Genomic DNA, 19,739 nt, shown 5'->3' with positions numbered 1-19,739 from the left:
TTACAAAAAAAGCAAGTTTTAAAGCTATATAAATGTTAAGCTTTTTATTACGTAAAAATCAATTACTTAATGTTTACTGTTCGATTGATTTTTAAAAAACCGTTTTGAAAAACTAGTTTAATCTGAAGTTATAATTGCAAATTTTAGTTTCGTTAAAAATGAATATTACACATTTTAAGTATTCAAGTAAGAGTAAATACTAAAAAATCTTAATGTATAATCTAAATGTATCATTAATTTATTTTGAACTTAGAAGCTATAAATTATATTTCAAAGCTGTTAAGAAACTTAAAGAAACACCTATTTTGTATTATTTTGTATTTTAAAATAAGTTCAACAGCTGTTTTTGTATTAGGGACTTTTTTAAATTTTTAGCAATACATTATCTAAACAATATTTTTATACTACTTAAAGTTAAAACAGGCTTACCTAAAAATTGACTTTACACTAAAATTGACAAGAAAACTTCTAGTTCTAAAAACTTATTAAAAAAAAATTAGAAATTTATTCAAAAAATATTGACCACCCTGTTTACTTAACAATTTTACAATAATATTTTCTTTCTTAACAGTCCAACAGATAATAGAGTCTAAGCCTCCCAAGATAAACTATAACTAAAAGTAAATTATAACATTTTAGTTTTGTATAAAAATAATGTTATCTTTGTTTATTATGAGTAGCAGGGATGTCCAAGAAACTGTCAGGCAGCACAAAATGAAACAACACATCATGGATCCAATCTTTCCCCAGCAGTATTCAATGGACAGCATTAAGTTTGATCAGATGATTAATGATAACTTTGAATTTATTCATATATTTTTTACTAAAAAATGTAAGAACCTTTTCTTTCCGTTAAGTAAAGTTTTGTACAATAATATCCAAAGTGTTTGGAAAACATTATCAAAGCAATTCTTATCTCAAATTTAATTAAATAAAATTAGTAGTTATTGTTTTCAGAAATTATAACTAAAACTAATAAAAAAATTGCTTAACGTTTTGGGTTTTATTGCTTTCAAAACAAAATGTGTGGAGGTTTTCATTGTTCTAAAATTTCACTGCAGCTTCTAAATGTAACATACTTAGTAAGTTTAAACTTTACTTTTAATTTGATTAGTTCAAATCATATTTAAATTAAATATTTTTATCATAAATTTTAGCTATTAGAATTTTAAAACTCATTAAATATTATAAAAATATTGGTAATTAACTAGGATGATGTTGCACTAATGTTAAACTGAAACTACATTAATTTAATTTATCCTCTAAACTATAATTTAAGAAAATGTGCTTATAACAAAATAAATACATCTATTTAGTCATAAGGTACACACTAAATTTAAATAACACATTTAGGTATTTACCTAGCATTATGTTGCACCAATATCAAACTGAAAATATGTTATATTCAATGTCATTTTAAATCATAAATTTCAGCTAAAAATTTCTATTTTATAAATACTTAAATAAAATTTAACTTATTTATCATAAATTAATAAAACTTAAATATTTAATCGCTGTTATTTGACAACATAAAGCAATTATATCAATACAATAATTTGTATTGATTACTATATTGTAAAATTAAGTCGATTTAATATTTAAGTTTATCATAAATAAAATTAATTCTTACTATATATTTGTTGTATATATAGCTTGTTTAAAACAAAGTATCTTATAAGATTAAACATATTAGGCTTAAAACTTACATAATATGTCTAGCATATAATTATAGTTAAAAAAGACGTCAAAGATAATATATTTTCAGTTTGATATTGATGCCTGGTTTATAACAAAATTTTTGCAATACAACTTAGTTACTATGATTAACAATAAATTAATTATATTATAATTTTTAAACTAAAGCCGAAATAATTTTGTTTTATATTTTGAGGTTTCATATAAAACCTTATGTTATTTTTTGTAAAAAAAAGAGCACAAACTGCTATGTCCTTATTGTTTATAAAACACTATTGAAATATATCTTTAAAATGTTTTGTTTACCAGCTTTCATTAAAAAAAAGTAGTTCAAATAAAGTTGATTGTTTTATTAATTACAAAATAATACCATTTCATGGCTTATAAAAAGTTTACTGACTGTTTTAAATTTGTAATGAAAGAGAATGATTTTATTTAGGATTGTCATTTATAAAATTCGTTTTACAGCTTGTTGCAGTACTTTTAATTGGAATATCTGCTTATGCCAAAGCTTCAGCTGTTATAACGTCATTTGAAATAGCAGGAGGTATACCAGTTCATTTCTTTTTAAATATTTTTAATAAGTTGCAATATAAAAGATGTTTATGTTAAGGTTCACAAAGTGTAATTACAGATGAATTAAAAATGGTGTATAGGTTTCCTTTGTAGTTTTATCATTTTACTAACTAAAAAAACCAATTGCCATAAAAGTTCTTAAAGTTTTCCTTCATTTAATTGTATATATTTTGCTATAATTGTTGTTTTAGTGTAAACTAAACACATTTTTTATTGTAATTAAAACAGTGTGTTTGAAATAATTTAAAAAAATTAAAACATTTTTTTTCGTTACAAGTTTTGATAATGGGTACAAAATTGGAATTAATTTTTATTTTTAGTCACCAAAGTCAAAGAACAATATTCAATTATATAGATGTAGTAAATGAGTAGAGATGTGAGTTTTTTTTAAGTGATATGCTTAAGATCTGCAAGTTTTATCTTATATACTGGGTTGCCAAAAAACCTTAAACCTGGAAAAACCTGGAATTTGAGAAGTTTTGAAAAAAAACCTGATAAATCTGGAATTTTTAACAATTTTAACATGTTAAGTAGTAAAACTTCAATTTGACTCAAAAATCTATCATATAAATTTTTTTTTTTTTGTTGTCATCAATTTTTTTTATACACATTTAAAGTAGCTTTAGAGGATCTTTTCTATGTTTTTATACTATTTAACATAGTTTGTTAACTTAAACTTAATTTTAAACTAAAAATAGACCCAAAACTGTGCACTTTTAAAAACCTGGAGGAAATTTTGAATACCTGGAGAAAATTTGCCAAATACATTTAGCAACCCTGTATATTATGAAAGAAAATAAGTGTTTATACTAAGTCAGTAATCAGTCAATTTTAAAGATCTAAACTTTAAATAATCTTATTTCGTTTATTTTTTAGTTGTTAATGAGTTGTTATTTTTAATTTTTATTTAACCTTTTTTTGTTCTTAGAATACTCTCTTTTTCTTCACTTGACAATAGCTGAGCTAGTAGTTTTAAATAGATTTCAATTGATGAATGCCATTTCAGTAATCTACAGCAAGTTTGATGCTTTGAGTTAATTATTGCGTCTCAGTATAATTATAAAAATTTGATTAGTGATTATTGTATTATATTTTTACTTTATAAAGAATACTTATAAAATAATTTACAATTTTTATGTAAATACATAAGTCATACTATACATAAGCTGCAGATTAACTAATTTAAAGCTAAATAGTGCAGTCAAATTACTAAGATAGAAAAGTTTACTTTAGCCAATGGTTTGCCTAAGTTATTTCTCGTTTGTAGCTATACTTCAATAGAACGGGTCATTTTTGTGTTAGGGTTAGGCTTAGAGTTAGGGTCAGGGCTAGAATTTGGATTAGGATTAAAGTTATGGTTAGGATCGAAATGAATACCTGCAAATAGACTGCTTCACAGTGAACAGTATTAAATATAAACACAAGACTTTTAAGCATAAGTAAGTTAGAAAACTTAAATAAAAAGTTTTCTTTTACTTACTAATGTTTAAAAGTTTTAGTATCTAATTTTTACTAAATTCTTATCTAAACTTATTCTACATTTTTTATTTAAACTCATTATGACGTATCCATTATATAGCTTTTATACATGTTAATAGTTATTAATTAATATTATATTTTATAGCTTTGTTAAACTCAACAGTAGTTGATAATTGTGTTTTGAAATTTTTATGCTTAATAAAAAAACGCAGTGTATTTGTTGCCATTTATTATTTAAATTTTGTACCCCTAAAAAGTTATTTAGAAATATAATACTTTTTAGATTTATACAAGCAATATTCTGATGCCTATTTGCTTTTTTATGAAAAAAAACATATATTTTTAAAAACAAAATAAAGTTTTAATTTTTTTTTAGTTTTTAAATAACTTATTGTATTTTTCAATTTAAGTTACACCAAATAGTAATAAAAAAGTTTATCTAAACAAGCCTTACAGGTTTTTTTCTGTAACTTTATGCAAGTAATTTTTGACAAAAACTATGAAAAAAATTGGAATATTTTTTAAACTGTAAAAGGCAAAATTGGTTGCCTTTAAACTTACATAACTTCTTAAATACTTGAAGCAGAAAATAACAGAACCAATTTTGAAACAAAGAAATAAAGTTTTGTCTACTATGTGTAAAACTTAATATAATTTTCTCCTCAGCAAAATTATTTTATCATAATTAATGGCCGTGTGAATCCTGTTTTCAGCCCACTGTGTGCTTGTGCTAAAATGAAAATTTGTGCTAATAGGACAACTCGTTTAGAAGTAACAACTCATTCAAAAGTTTCGTTGTGCAAAAATGACCTTTTGTGCAAACGTGACACCAACCTATATTTAAATGCTATCTATATCTATATAAATCTGTTAAAATCATTAATTTCTTAGTAAGCTCTTGTAATTTTTTTTTGTTATTAGTAAGTAGGAAGTATAACACAAGAAAGATTTACAAATATTTTGCCTGGGTTGTAAATTTTGTTGTGCAAGTTTTTTTGTTTCAAGTTGTATTTAGTAGTTAAATATTATAATAAATTGATTACAGAAAATAAAATTATTAATTAAATTAACAAAAAGCTAAATAATATAAGCACGAATTGCAAACATTTTTGACTAGTTTTTTAATCTCATTAACGCATACTTTTTATTTTCAAGTTATTTATAGTAGTTAAAATAGTTAAAGGTCAGCTGAGTTTGTAAAGATAAATGAGTTTAAAAATTTTAAAATCTAAGTATGAAATATGTTAATATTTTTTTATGTTTGTATTTTTGGAAGATTTCATACCTTGTGTTGATAAAATGAATCTGCCAGATAGTTGTTTTAAAAGTGTGAGATTAGTATTTAAAATAATTAAATTGCAAAAAAGGAAAATTTAAAGACTTTGAACCTTTATTTTTAACAATTGCATTAACTGTAAAAAAATTTAAATAGTACATATGTTACTTAACTTAAAAAATAAATTAAAACTGTTGTAGTAATATTTATGCTACTAGTACACAAAGTTACTGTCTTTTTATAACTTCCTAAAGTAGTACTTTTTACACAAACAAGTTATTTTATGTTTTCAGGTATCATTGCTTCTGGCCTTTTTTTGCTCTTGATCTCCTTTTTGGGAATATTTGCAGCTATAAAACATCATCAAGTCCTGCTGTTTTTCGTATCCTTTTGATAGTTAATTTAGAAATGTTTGTATTAAAAAAATCAAACTATTACCAGTGTACTAAAGAAACTTATTAATTATTTGAGTTAGATAAAATTTAGTTTATTAAAAATTTACCAGGTGTTTTCATGCTCAAGTAATAACTAAGTTTACAATTTGCACATATTGTTTAAATCCAAAGGGGGGGTTCACCTTGATTTTTACAAGTTGATCTTATTTTATAGAGTTTTATCTAAGCTATCAGAAATTTTTAACAGCTTATTTTTAAAAAAGTTCAAAGTAAATTTTGAGATATAAGTCATCAAAGTTGGTGACCTCAAGGTTCATAATGGAAGGTGCAAACCAAAAACGCAAAAAAAAAGACCATTTTACTGAAAATATATTTACTCCGTCATTTTTTAACCAATCTTCTTTAAATTTTCACAGAAAGTATATGATTAGATTTAAAAAAAAATTAATGCAGGAAGTTTGTTTTTATTTTCAAAGATAATATTTTTATTAAAAAAAACAACTATTTTTTTTTGTCTAAAATTTTTAAATATTTTTTTTAAATGACAACATTTAAAGTCTTATAAAATAATTAAACTATAAGAGAAACGTTTCCTGAAATTTCAAGCTCTTTAGCTGAAAAATGAAGGAGAAGATATATTTTTAGTAATTTTTCAAATTTCCAAGAAAATTTTGTATCGGAAACTTTTTATGAAAAATACAATATCTCAGGTTATTGTTTAAAGTTAAATGAGATTTGTAGTTTTTACTTCAAGCTTTTATATATAATTCAATGTTATTTTTAGTAAAAAAATGTCGGACCCCCTATGCCCTTAAATATAACAGCAATATGTAGTTTTATGAAATATTTAGAAATTGTATATTTTATTGTAATAATTAATGAAATCTATTATTTAGTGTTTATTATAATGAAACTTAATTTATACTTTAAATTTCTTAGTATTCTAAAAGTAATGTGAAACAACTACATTCTATTGGTATCAAGGACAAATTTATATCTATAAATACATTGTTATGTATGCTAAACAATTAGCATACAATATGGTAAAAACAGTCATAGCCTTTTTTTACATTAGCCTGTAATTGATGGTATACTAGACTATATATTTATTAAATAAAATTTTGAAATAAAATCATGAAAAGCTTTTATTTATTATTTGTTATATTATTTTGAAAAATATTTTTTTTTTGTTTATGATTTTAAGTTATAATTATTAATATTTATAACAAATTATAAATAATTTATTTACATATAATTTCCTTAACTTTGTGTTCTGGCATTAGTACATCGTTATTCTCTTTCTTCTCTTCATTATTCAGTTTTGCGTCTCTATTGCATGTCTCTCTGTCACTGAAGAACAAGTTGTTAGTTGCATTTTTGAAAATATTTATGTTTTATAATAGTTGTATTTTTCCAGTTTTTGATATACAATTCAAATATTATACTACTTTTGTATATGTAATAGGGTGCTTATAAATATGGCAACCTTTTAGTTTTCAACTTTTTTTTTACAATTTGCATATATCACAAAAATACTCTGTGCAAAATTTTAAAATATTTGAAGAAAATTTCACCTTGGCACCATTTAATTTTCTGAAAACCACTCAAATGCAAACTGTATGGGACTCAAAAAGTATTACCTAAAGTATTTAGCTGGATTTTTACATGTGGCAATTATCACAAAAACATATTGTGCACAATTTAAGAAAAAAAATAAAGAAAGTTTTATTAAAGAACTTCTTGATTAAAAAAACTGGGAATTTAATAAAACTACAAGAAGTGATAAAAATTAAATTAAAACCAGAAGTGCTTTCATAAAACTTTCTTTAAATTGTCTTAAGTTGTGCACAATGTGTTTTTGTGATAATTGCCACGTGTAAAATAGTCCAGCTAAAAAGTCTAAGCTTGCATTTTTCGGTCCCATACAGTTTGCATTTGGGTGGTTTTCAGTAAATTGAGTGCTGCCAAGGTGAAAGTTTCTTCAAATCATCTAAAATTTTGCTCAGGGTATTTTTGTTAAACTTGCCAAATTAAATTAAAAAATTTGCTGAAAACTCAAAGGTTTCCATATTTATAAGCACCTAAATCTATGATATTTAAATAGTTTTTCAGCAAAGAAAATTTTATTAAAAGTAAGTATTTTTAAAGTTACAGTTCAAGAGCAGTAATATATTTTTTATTAAATATATAAATGTTTTTAAACCATTAATATGCTTTTCAGAACACTGCCATAAAAACTCAATGGAACATTGAACAAAATAAATCATCGTACTCAACAATTCTCAAAAATGCTGAATCAAATTTTAAGTGCTGTGGCTGGGATTTCAAATCTGTCAACTCTTCAGAAAACGCACATGCAAATTATAACTTATGCTTGACTGTAAGTTTTTGTTAGCTTGCATGAATTTTTTTTGAAATAATTATTTTTTGTGTCATTAAATAAAGTATTTTTTGCATTTTTTAAAGTAACAATTAATTAAAGTACTTTGTTTGAGTTTTTAATTACTTAAAACTTATCAGTGCTTGATTTTTTTTCTTTTAATTTATTTTATTATTTTTAAATGCTGAGGTAGAATTTAATGTTTTTATTAAAAATCTATAAGTTAGCGGAGTAATAGTTAAAAATTAATATCAACCAAACGTTTTTTTTATTATAGTTTTATTTGTACAACTGTATTTTAATTAGAATTTCTTTTTGTAAATAGTGATAATAATAATAAACAGTATGCTTTAACAGTTATTTTTGTTAGCTTAATTTTAATACTCACTAGTTGTTTATAAATTTATGTTTCATCCGGTTCAAATGCTAATATTTTTTAAGAACAACGACTGCTTTCCACCATTACAAACTGCAAACTCAACTACAATGTCACCGATTCATAAAACTTGCAGTTACTGTTCTGATGTCGTTCCTGCAGTCAGCAGTAGTGTTTTAGAAACTACTGGTGGAATTGGTCTATTTTTCAGCTTTACTGAGGTAAAACTATTTATCTTTTTTAAATTCAAATCTATTTACTTAAGATTTTTTAGCTACAAATAGCAAATTTTTAAAACCTCTTTTCTATTTAAGTTTTTTAATATTGTTTAAGTAAACTATTTTTCTTGTCTCAATTTTAAATGGTTGAAAATAGTTGATTTAGATTTTGTTAATTTTTAGTTAAATCCGGTTGACTAATAACAACACTTAGATTTTACTTTACCCTTGTCTGGTTGTAGAACACGCGGGTGTGTTGCTTACAGGGGTATTATTAGGAGAATACTGCTTAAGGCCATGGGGGGTAAAACACTTTTTTTTACAAAAATTGACTTTGGCCTTTATATGAAAGCTTTAAGTACAAACTACAAGCCAGTTTTTATAGAATTCAAAAGTATCATTTAACTTTTGAGATATTTTATTTTTTCTAAAAAGTTTCCGATATAAACGTATGGACTGAAAATTTTTTGAGGTCAATTTTCTCAGAAATTTTAAAAATCACTAAAAATCTATCTCCTTCTTTATTTTTCAAGCAATCTTCTTTAAATTTTTGAAAATATTCCTTATTTTAAATAAAAAAACGTTATTATGAATTTTAATAGTTAAAAAAAATAAAAACTTTATGAAAAAAATAAAAGTCTTTTTTAATCTTTTGTTTTATCAAAAAAAAAAAATTTACTGAAATTTTTTTAAAGTCCAAAGTAACGTTTTTTTCTTAATGTATAAAGATTAGACTGAGAAAGTTTAAAGAAGATTGCTTGAAAAATGTAGGAGGAGATAGATTTAGAAAAAAAGTCTTTTTTTTTGCTGTTTTAGTTTTCCCTTCCCATAAAGAACCTATTATGCGACCCGACTTTGACTGGACATATCTAAAAAAGTAATTCCAATTTTTTAAAACGATAAAAATCATCTTGAAGCTTAGAAAAAACTCTATACAGGGTTGCCATTTTACCTGGAAACCTGGAATTTGAGAAATTTTGAAAAAACCTGGAAAAACCTGGAATTTTTAATAATTTGCATCTTTTAAATATTTTTACATTATTTAACGCAGTTTCTCAAATAGGAATTAACTTAAAACTAAAAATAGACCCAAAAATATGTACAGTGCTTCCTCGCTAATCCGGTCCTCGCTTATCCGGTTCCTCGCTAATCCGGCCGGTTTTAGTCGAGAAGTCGACTTATTTACTTTAGCGTTTTTAGCGTTTAATTTCATTTTACTTCGAAAAAGTATTCAATTTACTTTATATAAGTATGCAAGCAATATATTGTTTCGTCATAATAAAGTATCATTTGTATAACCTTAAGTATTTTTTCATACCTTTCCCGCTCAGTTGTAACAAACTTGTTTATTATTCATTTGCAAGTTTTCTGTCTTTGCTATGCAAGTTGCACTTTAATATACTACAATCAAAATATCTGGTTAAAAAATGGATAAGACAGCAAAGAAACAAAAACACGTTCAACTAACAATTGAAAACAAGTTAGAAGCTTGCGAAATGGCAAACAATAATGTGCCTAAAGCTGTTATAATGACCCAGTTTAACATTGGTAAGTCAACTTTAAATGACATTTTGAGAGGCGAAGAAAAGTTCAAAAAGTTTAAAGCCGAAAAGGAGGAGCTGGGACTAATTGGAGCTGTTAAAACGGCAAAAAAAAGTAGAGGGAGGCGTCTTTGACAAGCTAGACAGCGCCCTTTACATTTGGTTTCGTCAGGAACGTATTTTTGCGATATTTTGTTCTTATCCGGCCAAAGGCAAATCCGGCCGTATTTTCAAAAAAATCTTGCCAAACTTGGCCGGATTAGCGAGGAAGCACTGTACTTTTAAAAACCTGGAAGAAATTTGGAAAACCCTGAAAAAAATTTGAAAAGATGAGTGGCAACCCTGTCTATAAAATAAGATTAACTTGTAAAAAGCAAGGCTTACCCCCTATGGCCTTAAATACTTTGGTCTTAAAATGACTTGCGTGACTTAACTACGAGTAGCTTAGGATACTAAATCTTAAATTTTTATTTATTTCAAGAGAAATTGTATGCTTTTAGTTAGTACTTCACTAACTAAATATTAATGCTTATAGGTTCTTTTACATTTTTTAGTTTTGTTAGTTTGCAAATTGTGAACAATTAATAAATATATTTTTTAATTTTGAATATTGAAACTAATTTTGATTTAACTTCATTTTTTTGTTTGTAGTAAAAGTTAGTTGTTTCAGATAAATGTTTCTTGACACTATATATAAATTTTAAAAGGTTATTTTACATTTTTTAATAATTTTAGTTTGCAAGTTAAGACATGTTATACAAATTTTTCTCTTATTGCAAATTATCTACATTAAAATCTTAGTCTGACTAAACTTTGCTTTTTAGTTTTTTATAAGTAATTGATAATATTTAGATATTTTAAAAGACCTTTACATTTTTTATACATGCTTTTTTCTGCTTTTTTTCTAATGTGTGTTAACATTTTATAGACTCCGTAGATCTGTTCTTAAATTTATTTGAGAGCAGTGAAACGCCGTTAGTTGAAATAAAGTTTTAGCACAAGAACATCTGTGATATCATATAGATATATTTTTATGTCATCATCAAATTTTTTTTATTAAAACACACATTTTAATAAGCTTTACAGTATCTTTTCAATGTTTTTATACTTATTAACACAGTTTCTTACCTTAAACTTCACTTTAAACTAAAAATAGACCCGAAAATGGGTACTTTTAATAACCTGAAGGAAATTTCAAAAAACATTTGGCAACCCTCTGTACTGTTAAAACTTTTAGTTTAAAATCTAACTAATATTAGTCAGTGGCGTCGTGTGGTCTTTTTGTTAGGGTGTGCTGCAGATTGACATTATCAAGTTAACAAACTCCCTTGTTTGAAACTTTAGATAAAAAATCATAAAGGTAATATGAAGAAATAGGCTAATTTTAAGAAGAAAATATTGATAAATTAGTTTAAATAAATCTTAAATCAATTATAATAAAATAATTATATTTAAAAAACAATATCTTATAATTGTATATATCATAACTCTTTCTTTACAACTTTAGCTACTTTTTTTAGGTTTAGAATCCAAGATAGTTTTTGTATTTGCTCAAAAATAATTTTACTAACTTAAAATTAACATTTAACTAACTAGTAATAAAAAACTTTTTTTTTTATGAAAAAAATACTTTGTGCAAGTAATTTAATAATAAATAACGAGTTTATTAAAATCTATTTAAAAAAATACTTATGTAAAACATTTAAAACCTTTTATATAAATAGCAAAGTAAAACGTAATGTTTATTCAGACTTAATAAAAAAAATTTAAAGCATCCTAAAAGTAATAAAATCTAGTATGAAAAAACCTTGTATAAAAAATGTAAAGGTCTTTTAAAATATCTAAATATTATCAATTACTTATAAAAAACTAAAAAGCAAAGTTTAGTCAGACTAAGATTTTAATGTAGATAATTTGCAATAAGAGAAAAATTTGTATAACATGTCTTAACTTGCAAACTAAAATTATTAAAAAATGTAAAATAACCTTTTAAAATTTATATATAGTGTCAAGAAACATTTATCTGAAACAACTAACTTTTACTACAAACAAAAAAATGAAGTTAAATCAAAATTAGTTTCAATATTCAAAATTAAAAAATATATTTATTAATTGTTCACAATTTGCAAACTAACAAAACTAAAAAATTTAAAAGAACCTATAAGCATTAATATTTAGTTAGTGAAGTACTAACTAAAAGCATACAATTTCTCTTGAAATAAATAAAAATTTAAGTTTATTTAGAATTAGCATTCAATGCACAGAATTGAAAATGCAGTAGAAAGTTTTTTGTAGTTCACTATTTACAAACTAATAAATTTAAAAGTATTAAAGTAACATATAAAACTTGATAATTAATAACTATAATTTTTAATCAAAAACCTTAAGCAAAAATGAACTTAGTTATGTTCTCTCTTTTAATTATAATGCAAAATTTAGTTTTTACCTTTATAGGTGAAACGCATTTTTCTTTCTTTTTAATAAATGTTTACATTACCTTCGAATAAAAACTATCACAATTACTAAATAGATCTTTACAAATTGATAACACACTTTTAGAATTAAGTCTTAAATAACTTTGAAGTCTTCAATATAATTGTTTAATAGTTTTTCTAGTTTCTTTTTATATTCAGTACTTGGTTTTCCAATGTAAGGCGAGTAGTCTTAGAATTTAAAAATATGTTTATTCTCCCTAAATTTGTATATAACAGTTTTTCTTGACTTAAGAGAATAATACCTAACAATCTCTTGTTGTTGCAATTTTACTTGACTGTTGGTTTACAAGTATAATAGACATTGGTAATTTAACTTGATAACTAGTTGACATTAATGACGAATTTATTTTTGATATATTTTATGCATATAATTCTTTATGCATCGTTTGTAAAGACTTCGAAACATTAAGTAAAGGCTAGATTCGTTCAGCTAGTCTACAAAAGTTGTTTAATGGCTAATCTTAATTAAATTTTTAATAAGTTTTGTTACTAAGTTCGTAATACAAAAAATGATTTACTTTACTTAATTTATTTTTCTCAGATGCTAGGAGTTTGGTTGGCAGTTAGATTCAGGAACCAAAAAGATCCCAAGGCTAATCCAAATCAATTTTTGTAACAGTTTATTTATTTTATAAAACAAAGCAGTTGTTATATTTGTTTATTTAAAAAAATTCTTCAATATAATTTCTACAAATGAAGCGAAAAAAATAGTTTATTTTTTTTGTATTATGTTAGAGTTTGTACTCTGCAGTACTTTTAATTGTTTATATTTTTTATGGTTATTAGTTTTAATGTTTAGTTTAAAGGTGAATATGTGATTGAGAAGACAATTTTACTACCTAATTTTTTCATTACTACATGTGTCTCAATAAATAAAAATTTTCAAATTATAAAAATAGTATTTGATATAAGTATGGTTATTTGGGACACCTTCAAAATCCACCCAGTCAATTTCGAGAACCGCTTACCGACCAAGGGTTAGGGGTAACAGTGATAGTGTAAAATAAATATAAAAATTGAGTAAAAATATAAAATAGATTTATAAGTAAAGAAAAAATGAGTAGTTTTTGAACGCGGACGGATTTTGATAGTATACCAGTTATTTATAGTTGTGTTTCAAAAACAAGTCTGTTTTAAATTTTTGTTTAAAGTTGTTTTAGAATTGTCTAAAATTTAAACTAGTGAATCTATCCCTATATTAATAACGACAACTTTTACTTTTCTTTATTTAAATATTACATGTTTCTTTCTGTAAAACAATAAACACAGTTCCACGGAGTTTTGTAAAAAACTAAATACGGCACAGAAATTTAAGATAAGATAAGAAAATGAATATGTATATTTACTGAAATATAAGCCAAAATTATTATAAATAATTAAATAACAGTAAAAAATTATATATTTATTACTCACATTGTAAAAAGTATAATTACTTTTGAATTTTATTTATAGATAAGTATATAATAATAAGGTAATAAATTTAAGTTCAAAAGTTTTATATTTTTTACAAAGTAATTAATCGTTTTTAATAAAAATGAAAAAAGCTATAGATAAAAATTCCATTATGTAAATCTTGACCTTTATAAACCTTTGCTATACAAAGTAGTTTTGTTTTACAATGTAGTGAAGTTTTACTACGAAGATAACAAAAGAAAGTGAAATATTTTCCACCCATACAAACAGTGTTCTATAACAACAAAAACTAAATTTAAAACCTACGTTTTAGATAGCAAATAATTTTGACATTTCGTCTAAATATATTTAGAATTTATAAACTGCATCATTTTTTGCTTTATTCATTAAAAAAAGATGAAAGTAAGGAGACTGATTATAAACTGTAAGTATAATCCTCAAAATGTTAGTAATAAAACTCAGCTTTGTGGTAAATGTTTAGTTGTCAGATTAAAAAATAATGTCTTTAAATAATAAAGTTCAAACTATACTTAATTTAACTAAAAACGTTTCGTTCCAAATAAAGTATAAAAAATTTTATGTAGTCTATGAATATTTTAAAAGAGATTATAAAAAAGCATGCAAAAAAAATTGTGTAAAATAATTGTTTATAAAATTGTCTAAGTTAGGGGTAAGCGAATTGCAGTGACATATTTTAGCTTAAAAACAGCTTTTGCAGAACAAATCAGTTTTTTTAATAAATATTTTAAAAACACCCTTAAATTTTATTTTTAGAACGAATTATTGCATTTAATGATCATTTCAAACTCACCTGTAAGGAACTTAATTATTAAAAAAAAAACAAAACCTGCAAAGACTTCTTTAAAAAGCATAGTCCCGCGAAAGACTTTTTTGAATAAATCTGAATCGTCGACTTAAAAACTTACTAATACTTTATATGGTTTGTAATTCAAAACCAATTAAAAATCAGTAACTAAGCATTTACTAAGAAAATAATGTAAATTAAGTAAATAAAAGTAAGTCTTAGGACTACTATTACTGTTATTAAAGTATTACAAACAAAAGATTTATTACAACCTTTAGAATAAACAAACTATACAGCAACAAAGTCATGTCATAAAACTAAACTTTTTTTAATTAATTTACCCGCTAGATACTTTATAGCTATTTTAGTCGAAAAAAGCTTTAGCGCTAAAAATTAACAATTAGGCTATAATTAGTACGAATCCTATTTGCTAGTGCTTTATTGTTTATTGAACGATGAAAGAAAAAAGCTCTCAAATAGTTTGGTCTAAGGACCTGGTGTACAAAGGAACCTTTTGTTTATTGTTATTGTTTTATAAAGTTTGTGTGCTTTTAAAAATTATAGGTTTGATTATATGACTTTTTGTATAGACTACAGCTGGTGAGCAAAATTTTACAGAAAATCAGCCCGCATCTTAAAAAAGGCTGCCGACCTCTATTTTACGCTTATAGTTTTTTATTAATTAAAAAAACTGAACATGAGGGATACCTTAATAAATTTTAAATTATAAAAACTATTTGTTTTATTTATATAACACAATTAAATATATATACTGTAACTTATTTACAGTAAAAATACTAAAAATTTAAGTTGTCATGATTAGTTGAACAGCCATTAAAAAACCTTTTACATTAAAGAACGCATACTGTATTTGTTTTTGGTTCAAACTTTTACGTAGATTTAAAATAAAACCACAATAAACTAAATTTAAAATCACAACATATGCACACTAAAGATTTTATATAATGTAAAATATACAATATTTTAAGTTTAATTGTATCTGTTGTCTATTAAACTGTGTACAATTTAATAAAAGCTTATACAAATCATGCTTTTGTCAAAAAGGAACCGTTTTTTCTTCTAAAAAGTTTCTTCATTTGTTATAAATAGTAAAACTTTATTTTCTCTGTAACTTCATATTTTTATAATACACAATTGACAATTTACTTATGCACTACTTGTGATGTGTTAGATTTTAACAAACTATACTAAAATCCGTTTTCCCATACCTTAAAAAAAACTTCTCACGTAATATGAAAAACAAACAGTTTTTTTTTTGATGATCTTTAAAATTTTATTGGTGTCAAACATATCCTAAAGTCATTCTCCTGTTAAACGACTCTAAGCTGTGTTCGGAACCTTACTTTGTAATCTAAAGTTTAGCTTATATTATTTATTTTCACACAGTACTAATTTGCCTCATCCTATTGTTTGTAAAGTCTTATTAAAAAATTTCCTCGGGTATTCTAGTATAATGAACTAATTGCTGTGTACAATATTTTTGTCATATTTTCAGTATTTTAAAATTATTCCTTAAAATGTTGATACTTTACAATATGATATTTCAAATACTTTATTTATTTATATTTTTATTATACTTATGTTTTCATAAACCTTTACTACTAAAAATATTTTAATTGGGTGTTATTTTTAGAATTTAAATCAACTACTATTGTTCACCTTTTTGTAATATGCGTTGCAGTTTTATTACAGAATTCGTAGAGCTGTTCACATTTTATGCGCTGCAAACGTTATTAATTAAACAAAATTAAAAAAACAGCTGCTTTGCTTTTCTAAAGCACTGTTTGTTTAGATTTTTAGAATTTAAAGCCTTAATACAACATATCTTAAATATGTAGTTTTTTCCGGTTTCTTTCGACAAAAAAGGATATTTTATCATGATCATGTATTAAGTAGTTATAGTTTCTAAATTAAAGATTAAATTTTCATAAATCAACTATTATGGATCAACTATCTTTTCTTTGTATATAGAAACTATGAATGTTCTGCATCTCTAGTTGTTAGCAGAATTTAAATCAATATAGCTCAAAAACTTTACAAGAGCTGTACATAGTAAACCATTAAAAAGTTTTGTTCACTGGTACTAACTTGTAGAGGAAAAAATTATGTTACTTAAAATATTTCATTGTTAAAGTTAATTTTTATTTGTTAGTATATATGTTATGTTAAAAATTTTGATAACTATGAAAAAAAAAACACATAATTTTTTTTAAATAGTAACAAAGAAGCTACTAAAATTAGATTTTGCAAAAACAAGAGTAATAACTATAAAGTAGTTTAATATTCTGTAGAAAAAAAATAACCGTAAAGGTTTTAATATCAGTTTTTAATATCAAAATATCAGTATCATACATTTTAGTTCGATTTTTCGCAAGTACTTCATGTTTATTGAACGAAAAAAAAGCGCTGTGTTAGGTTAACATATGTTAAAACAAGTTTCTAAAACATAGTAAGAACAACTTAAGGTGTAAAAAGTTTGTTTAATGATACTCTTATGTGCATAATATAAAAAACGTTTTAATTAAATTAATTTTTTTTTGTTTTAGTAGGTACAAACTTTTAGTAATACGAAATAGTTGAATTCTTAGAAAAAAAGCATCGAATAGTTTTTATAGCTTACTTATTTGATTTTTAGGTAAATTTTTTTTTATTAAGTTTATACCGGACACTCTTTAAAATTTATGTTGATAGCCAAAAAAAGAGAACTAAATCTATTTGTTAGAAAAGAAAATTTAGTTCTATCTATAGAAATAGAGTTCAGGAAAAGCACGAAAGTAACTTTTTAAAGAACAAAAATTTATACTGCTGTGTAATATGCTTTAATTGCACAAGACATCGCAAACATGTTTTTGTTTTAAATGCGGCCCGTGATGGTAAAACCTGCAGCCCGTGAACATGCAAGTTTGGCCCGCGAAAATATATTTTGAAACTTACATTAGTATTTAAGGTTTTAAATGGAAAACCAAAAAAATGTCTTCGGTACAAGTTTTATACTTACATTAGATATTTCGGGTCTGTTATGACGAGTAAAACCTAAAACTGCGGCCCGCAAATATTTTATTTTCGAAATTTGGCCCACCGTCACCAAATACCCGCTGACCCCTATATCAAATTATATTTGTCTTTTTTGAATGTTCGAGAGGGCTTCTCAAAGCTAAATGAAAATTTAAAATAATTGTTACCATTTATTCATAAAAAGCTTAAAAAAAGAGTTGAATTTTTAAGGTATCTAAACTAGTGGTTTTTTTCACAGTGTGTACCTCCACACATTAGTGTGCATATAAATTACTTACTGCTCACAAAACATTTATTAAGGTTATTTTTTTTTGTAAATAACGTTTTTTTTATAAAAACTAGTTATAGCATAAGTTTACATTTTTAACCCGTTCAAACAATTAAAACACTCAAAGAATAAAAATAGTGTTTTTATATAGTTTCGAGCCAGTTCTGAAGAATTTTGACAGGAGATGCTTGTTTCAGGGATTTGTTGCTTTGGAATGTATTTTTGGAGATTGGTGCTTTTGGAATCGTTGAATATTTTGGTTGTGAAAGTTTTAGTTTATTAAGTTTGTGCCTTGTATAAGTTATATGTTTATTTAATCACTGTAATTTGTTTTTTTTTTTCTTTCTTTTTAAGTTAGTGTCTTTCAGTTTAAGTGACTTAGGTTTTAATGCCTAGGTCCTTCGTTTGTCAATAAACTTTAATAATAATATGTAAATTTATCCCGTGTAGTGAGCAGAACTTTTTTAAAGTAATTTACTTTGAACAATTTTTGAAATATTTGAAAACCATTGGTATAAACCAGGACAATATTGCCCCTTTTGCTAAAAAAATAAATAATTAAAAGTGAAAAACTAAATGGGATAATTAACTTCTAAAAATGCGATAACTAATAAAAGAGGGCGTGCCAGGTGGGCAATAAAAATATTAAGTCCGATCTAAAAAAAGCTAAGATGGTCTTAATTTTTTGTGTATTAAAAATAAGCTCATATTGAGCTACTTAAGTGGTGCATGAAATATATATTTTTAGTAATTTAAACAGTAGTCAATCGTAGTAGTAGTATAGTGGGCAAGCGTTAAATTACTAAGCAGAAATTTCTAGCAAACAAAGTATGTTTTAGATAGAACTTACAAAAGTAAATAAACTTAAGATTTTTATAACAACTAGTTCGGAATCTGCTCTTATTTTTTTCTTTATACAGTAGTGGAGATTAAAAGATCATATTATTATTATTTTTTCAGCCTTGCTTTCAATTAGGCGGCACCTTTTTAAAATACACTCGGCCCGCAAACAGCTTATTTTTTAAAATTAAGCCCACCGACAAAAAAAATCCCCGCTCTTATAAACAAAATAATACAAACCATCACTTTAAGTTAGTTGTATCCTTAGATGTACTGCATGATTAAAACCATAATTTAGTAATTTCCTCAAGTTTTACTCAAGTTAATTTGACTTTTAATAAGCATTACGAATTGACCTTTAGTTTAATTCAAACTCATTATTTATAATTAAGTTCTATCAAACAGGAAATCTTCAAAAATAATTACAGCAATACAGGGATTAATGAACTTTTATGTAAACTCAATTAAACAGTTTTTCGATAATTAAACTGCATTTTTTTCTAATTAAAAACTGATGAAGTCTTTGTTCTTAAAGTATAATTCATAAAAAAATTGTTTAGTAGTGAAATTATGATTATTTTTTTATTACTAAACTAGATACTGCTGTTTTAATGTATATTAACATATCAAAAGTATTAACCTGCATTTTTTTAAAGTTTGCTGTAGTTAGCACAAAAAACTGTATTTAATATAACTTTTAATTTAGGATTGTTTTGTATTATGCGTAGAAAAGTCAGCTAAAAAACTAGATAGAGTTACTTCGGTTTTAATATGTCTGAATTTACCGAATTCATTTAAACGCTACAACAAATTTAGTGCTGAGTTTTAAACTTTTTTGATTAACATAATAAATTTCACTAAATAAAATAAAAACAACAAAGGCATTTTGCTAAAGTTTAATAATTGCACATAACAGTTAAATATAACAACATTTATACGAATGATA

At 24.4% G+C, this 19,739-nt stretch overlaps 1 protein-coding gene across 1 annotated transcript; it reads left to right on the top strand.

Moving 5' to 3' along the window:
* Positions 1–946: 946 nt before the first annotated feature.
* LOC145834652 (tetraspanin-13-like) lies at positions 947–13,318 on the top strand. The gene is made up of 7 exons (XM_082942135.1): positions 947–1,082; positions 2,164–2,242; positions 5,320–5,408; positions 6,705–6,785; positions 7,643–7,801; positions 8,243–8,398; positions 12,973–13,318. Exons 1-7 carry the CDS (start codon positions 1,023–1,025, stop codon positions 13,045–13,047), a joined length of 699 nt encoding a protein of 232 aa, XP_082798261.1. The 5' UTR covers positions 947–1,022; the 3' UTR covers positions 13,048–13,318.
* The last annotated feature ends 6,421 nt before the right edge of the window (positions 13,319–19,739 follow it).

The sequence above is a fragment of the Thalia democratica genome, chromosome 4, assembly GCF_965202585.1.
Source record: "Thalia democratica chromosome 4, ktThaDemo2.hap1.1, whole genome shotgun sequence".
NCBI lineage: Eukaryota > Metazoa > Chordata > Thaliacea > Salpida > Salpidae > Thalia > Thalia democratica.
The sequence above is the reverse complement of the archived record's forward strand: the minus strand, read 5'-3'. Positions and strand labels throughout refer to the sequence as shown.

Bases quoted from the DNA above. Each gene is read 5' to 3' on its own strand.
- LOC145834652 (XM_082942135.1), top strand. From the start codon at position 1,023: ATGTGTGGAGGTTTTCATTGTTCTAAAATTTCACTGCAGCTTCTAAAT. The intron at 7,802-8,242 runs GTAAGTTTTTGT...ATATTTTTTAAG, and splicing joins ATTATAACTTATGCTTGACT to AACAACGACTGCTTTCCACC. The intron at 8,399-12,972 runs GTAAAACTATTT...TATTTTTCTCAG, and splicing joins TATTTTTCAGCTTTACTGAG to ATGCTAGGAGTTTGGTTGGC.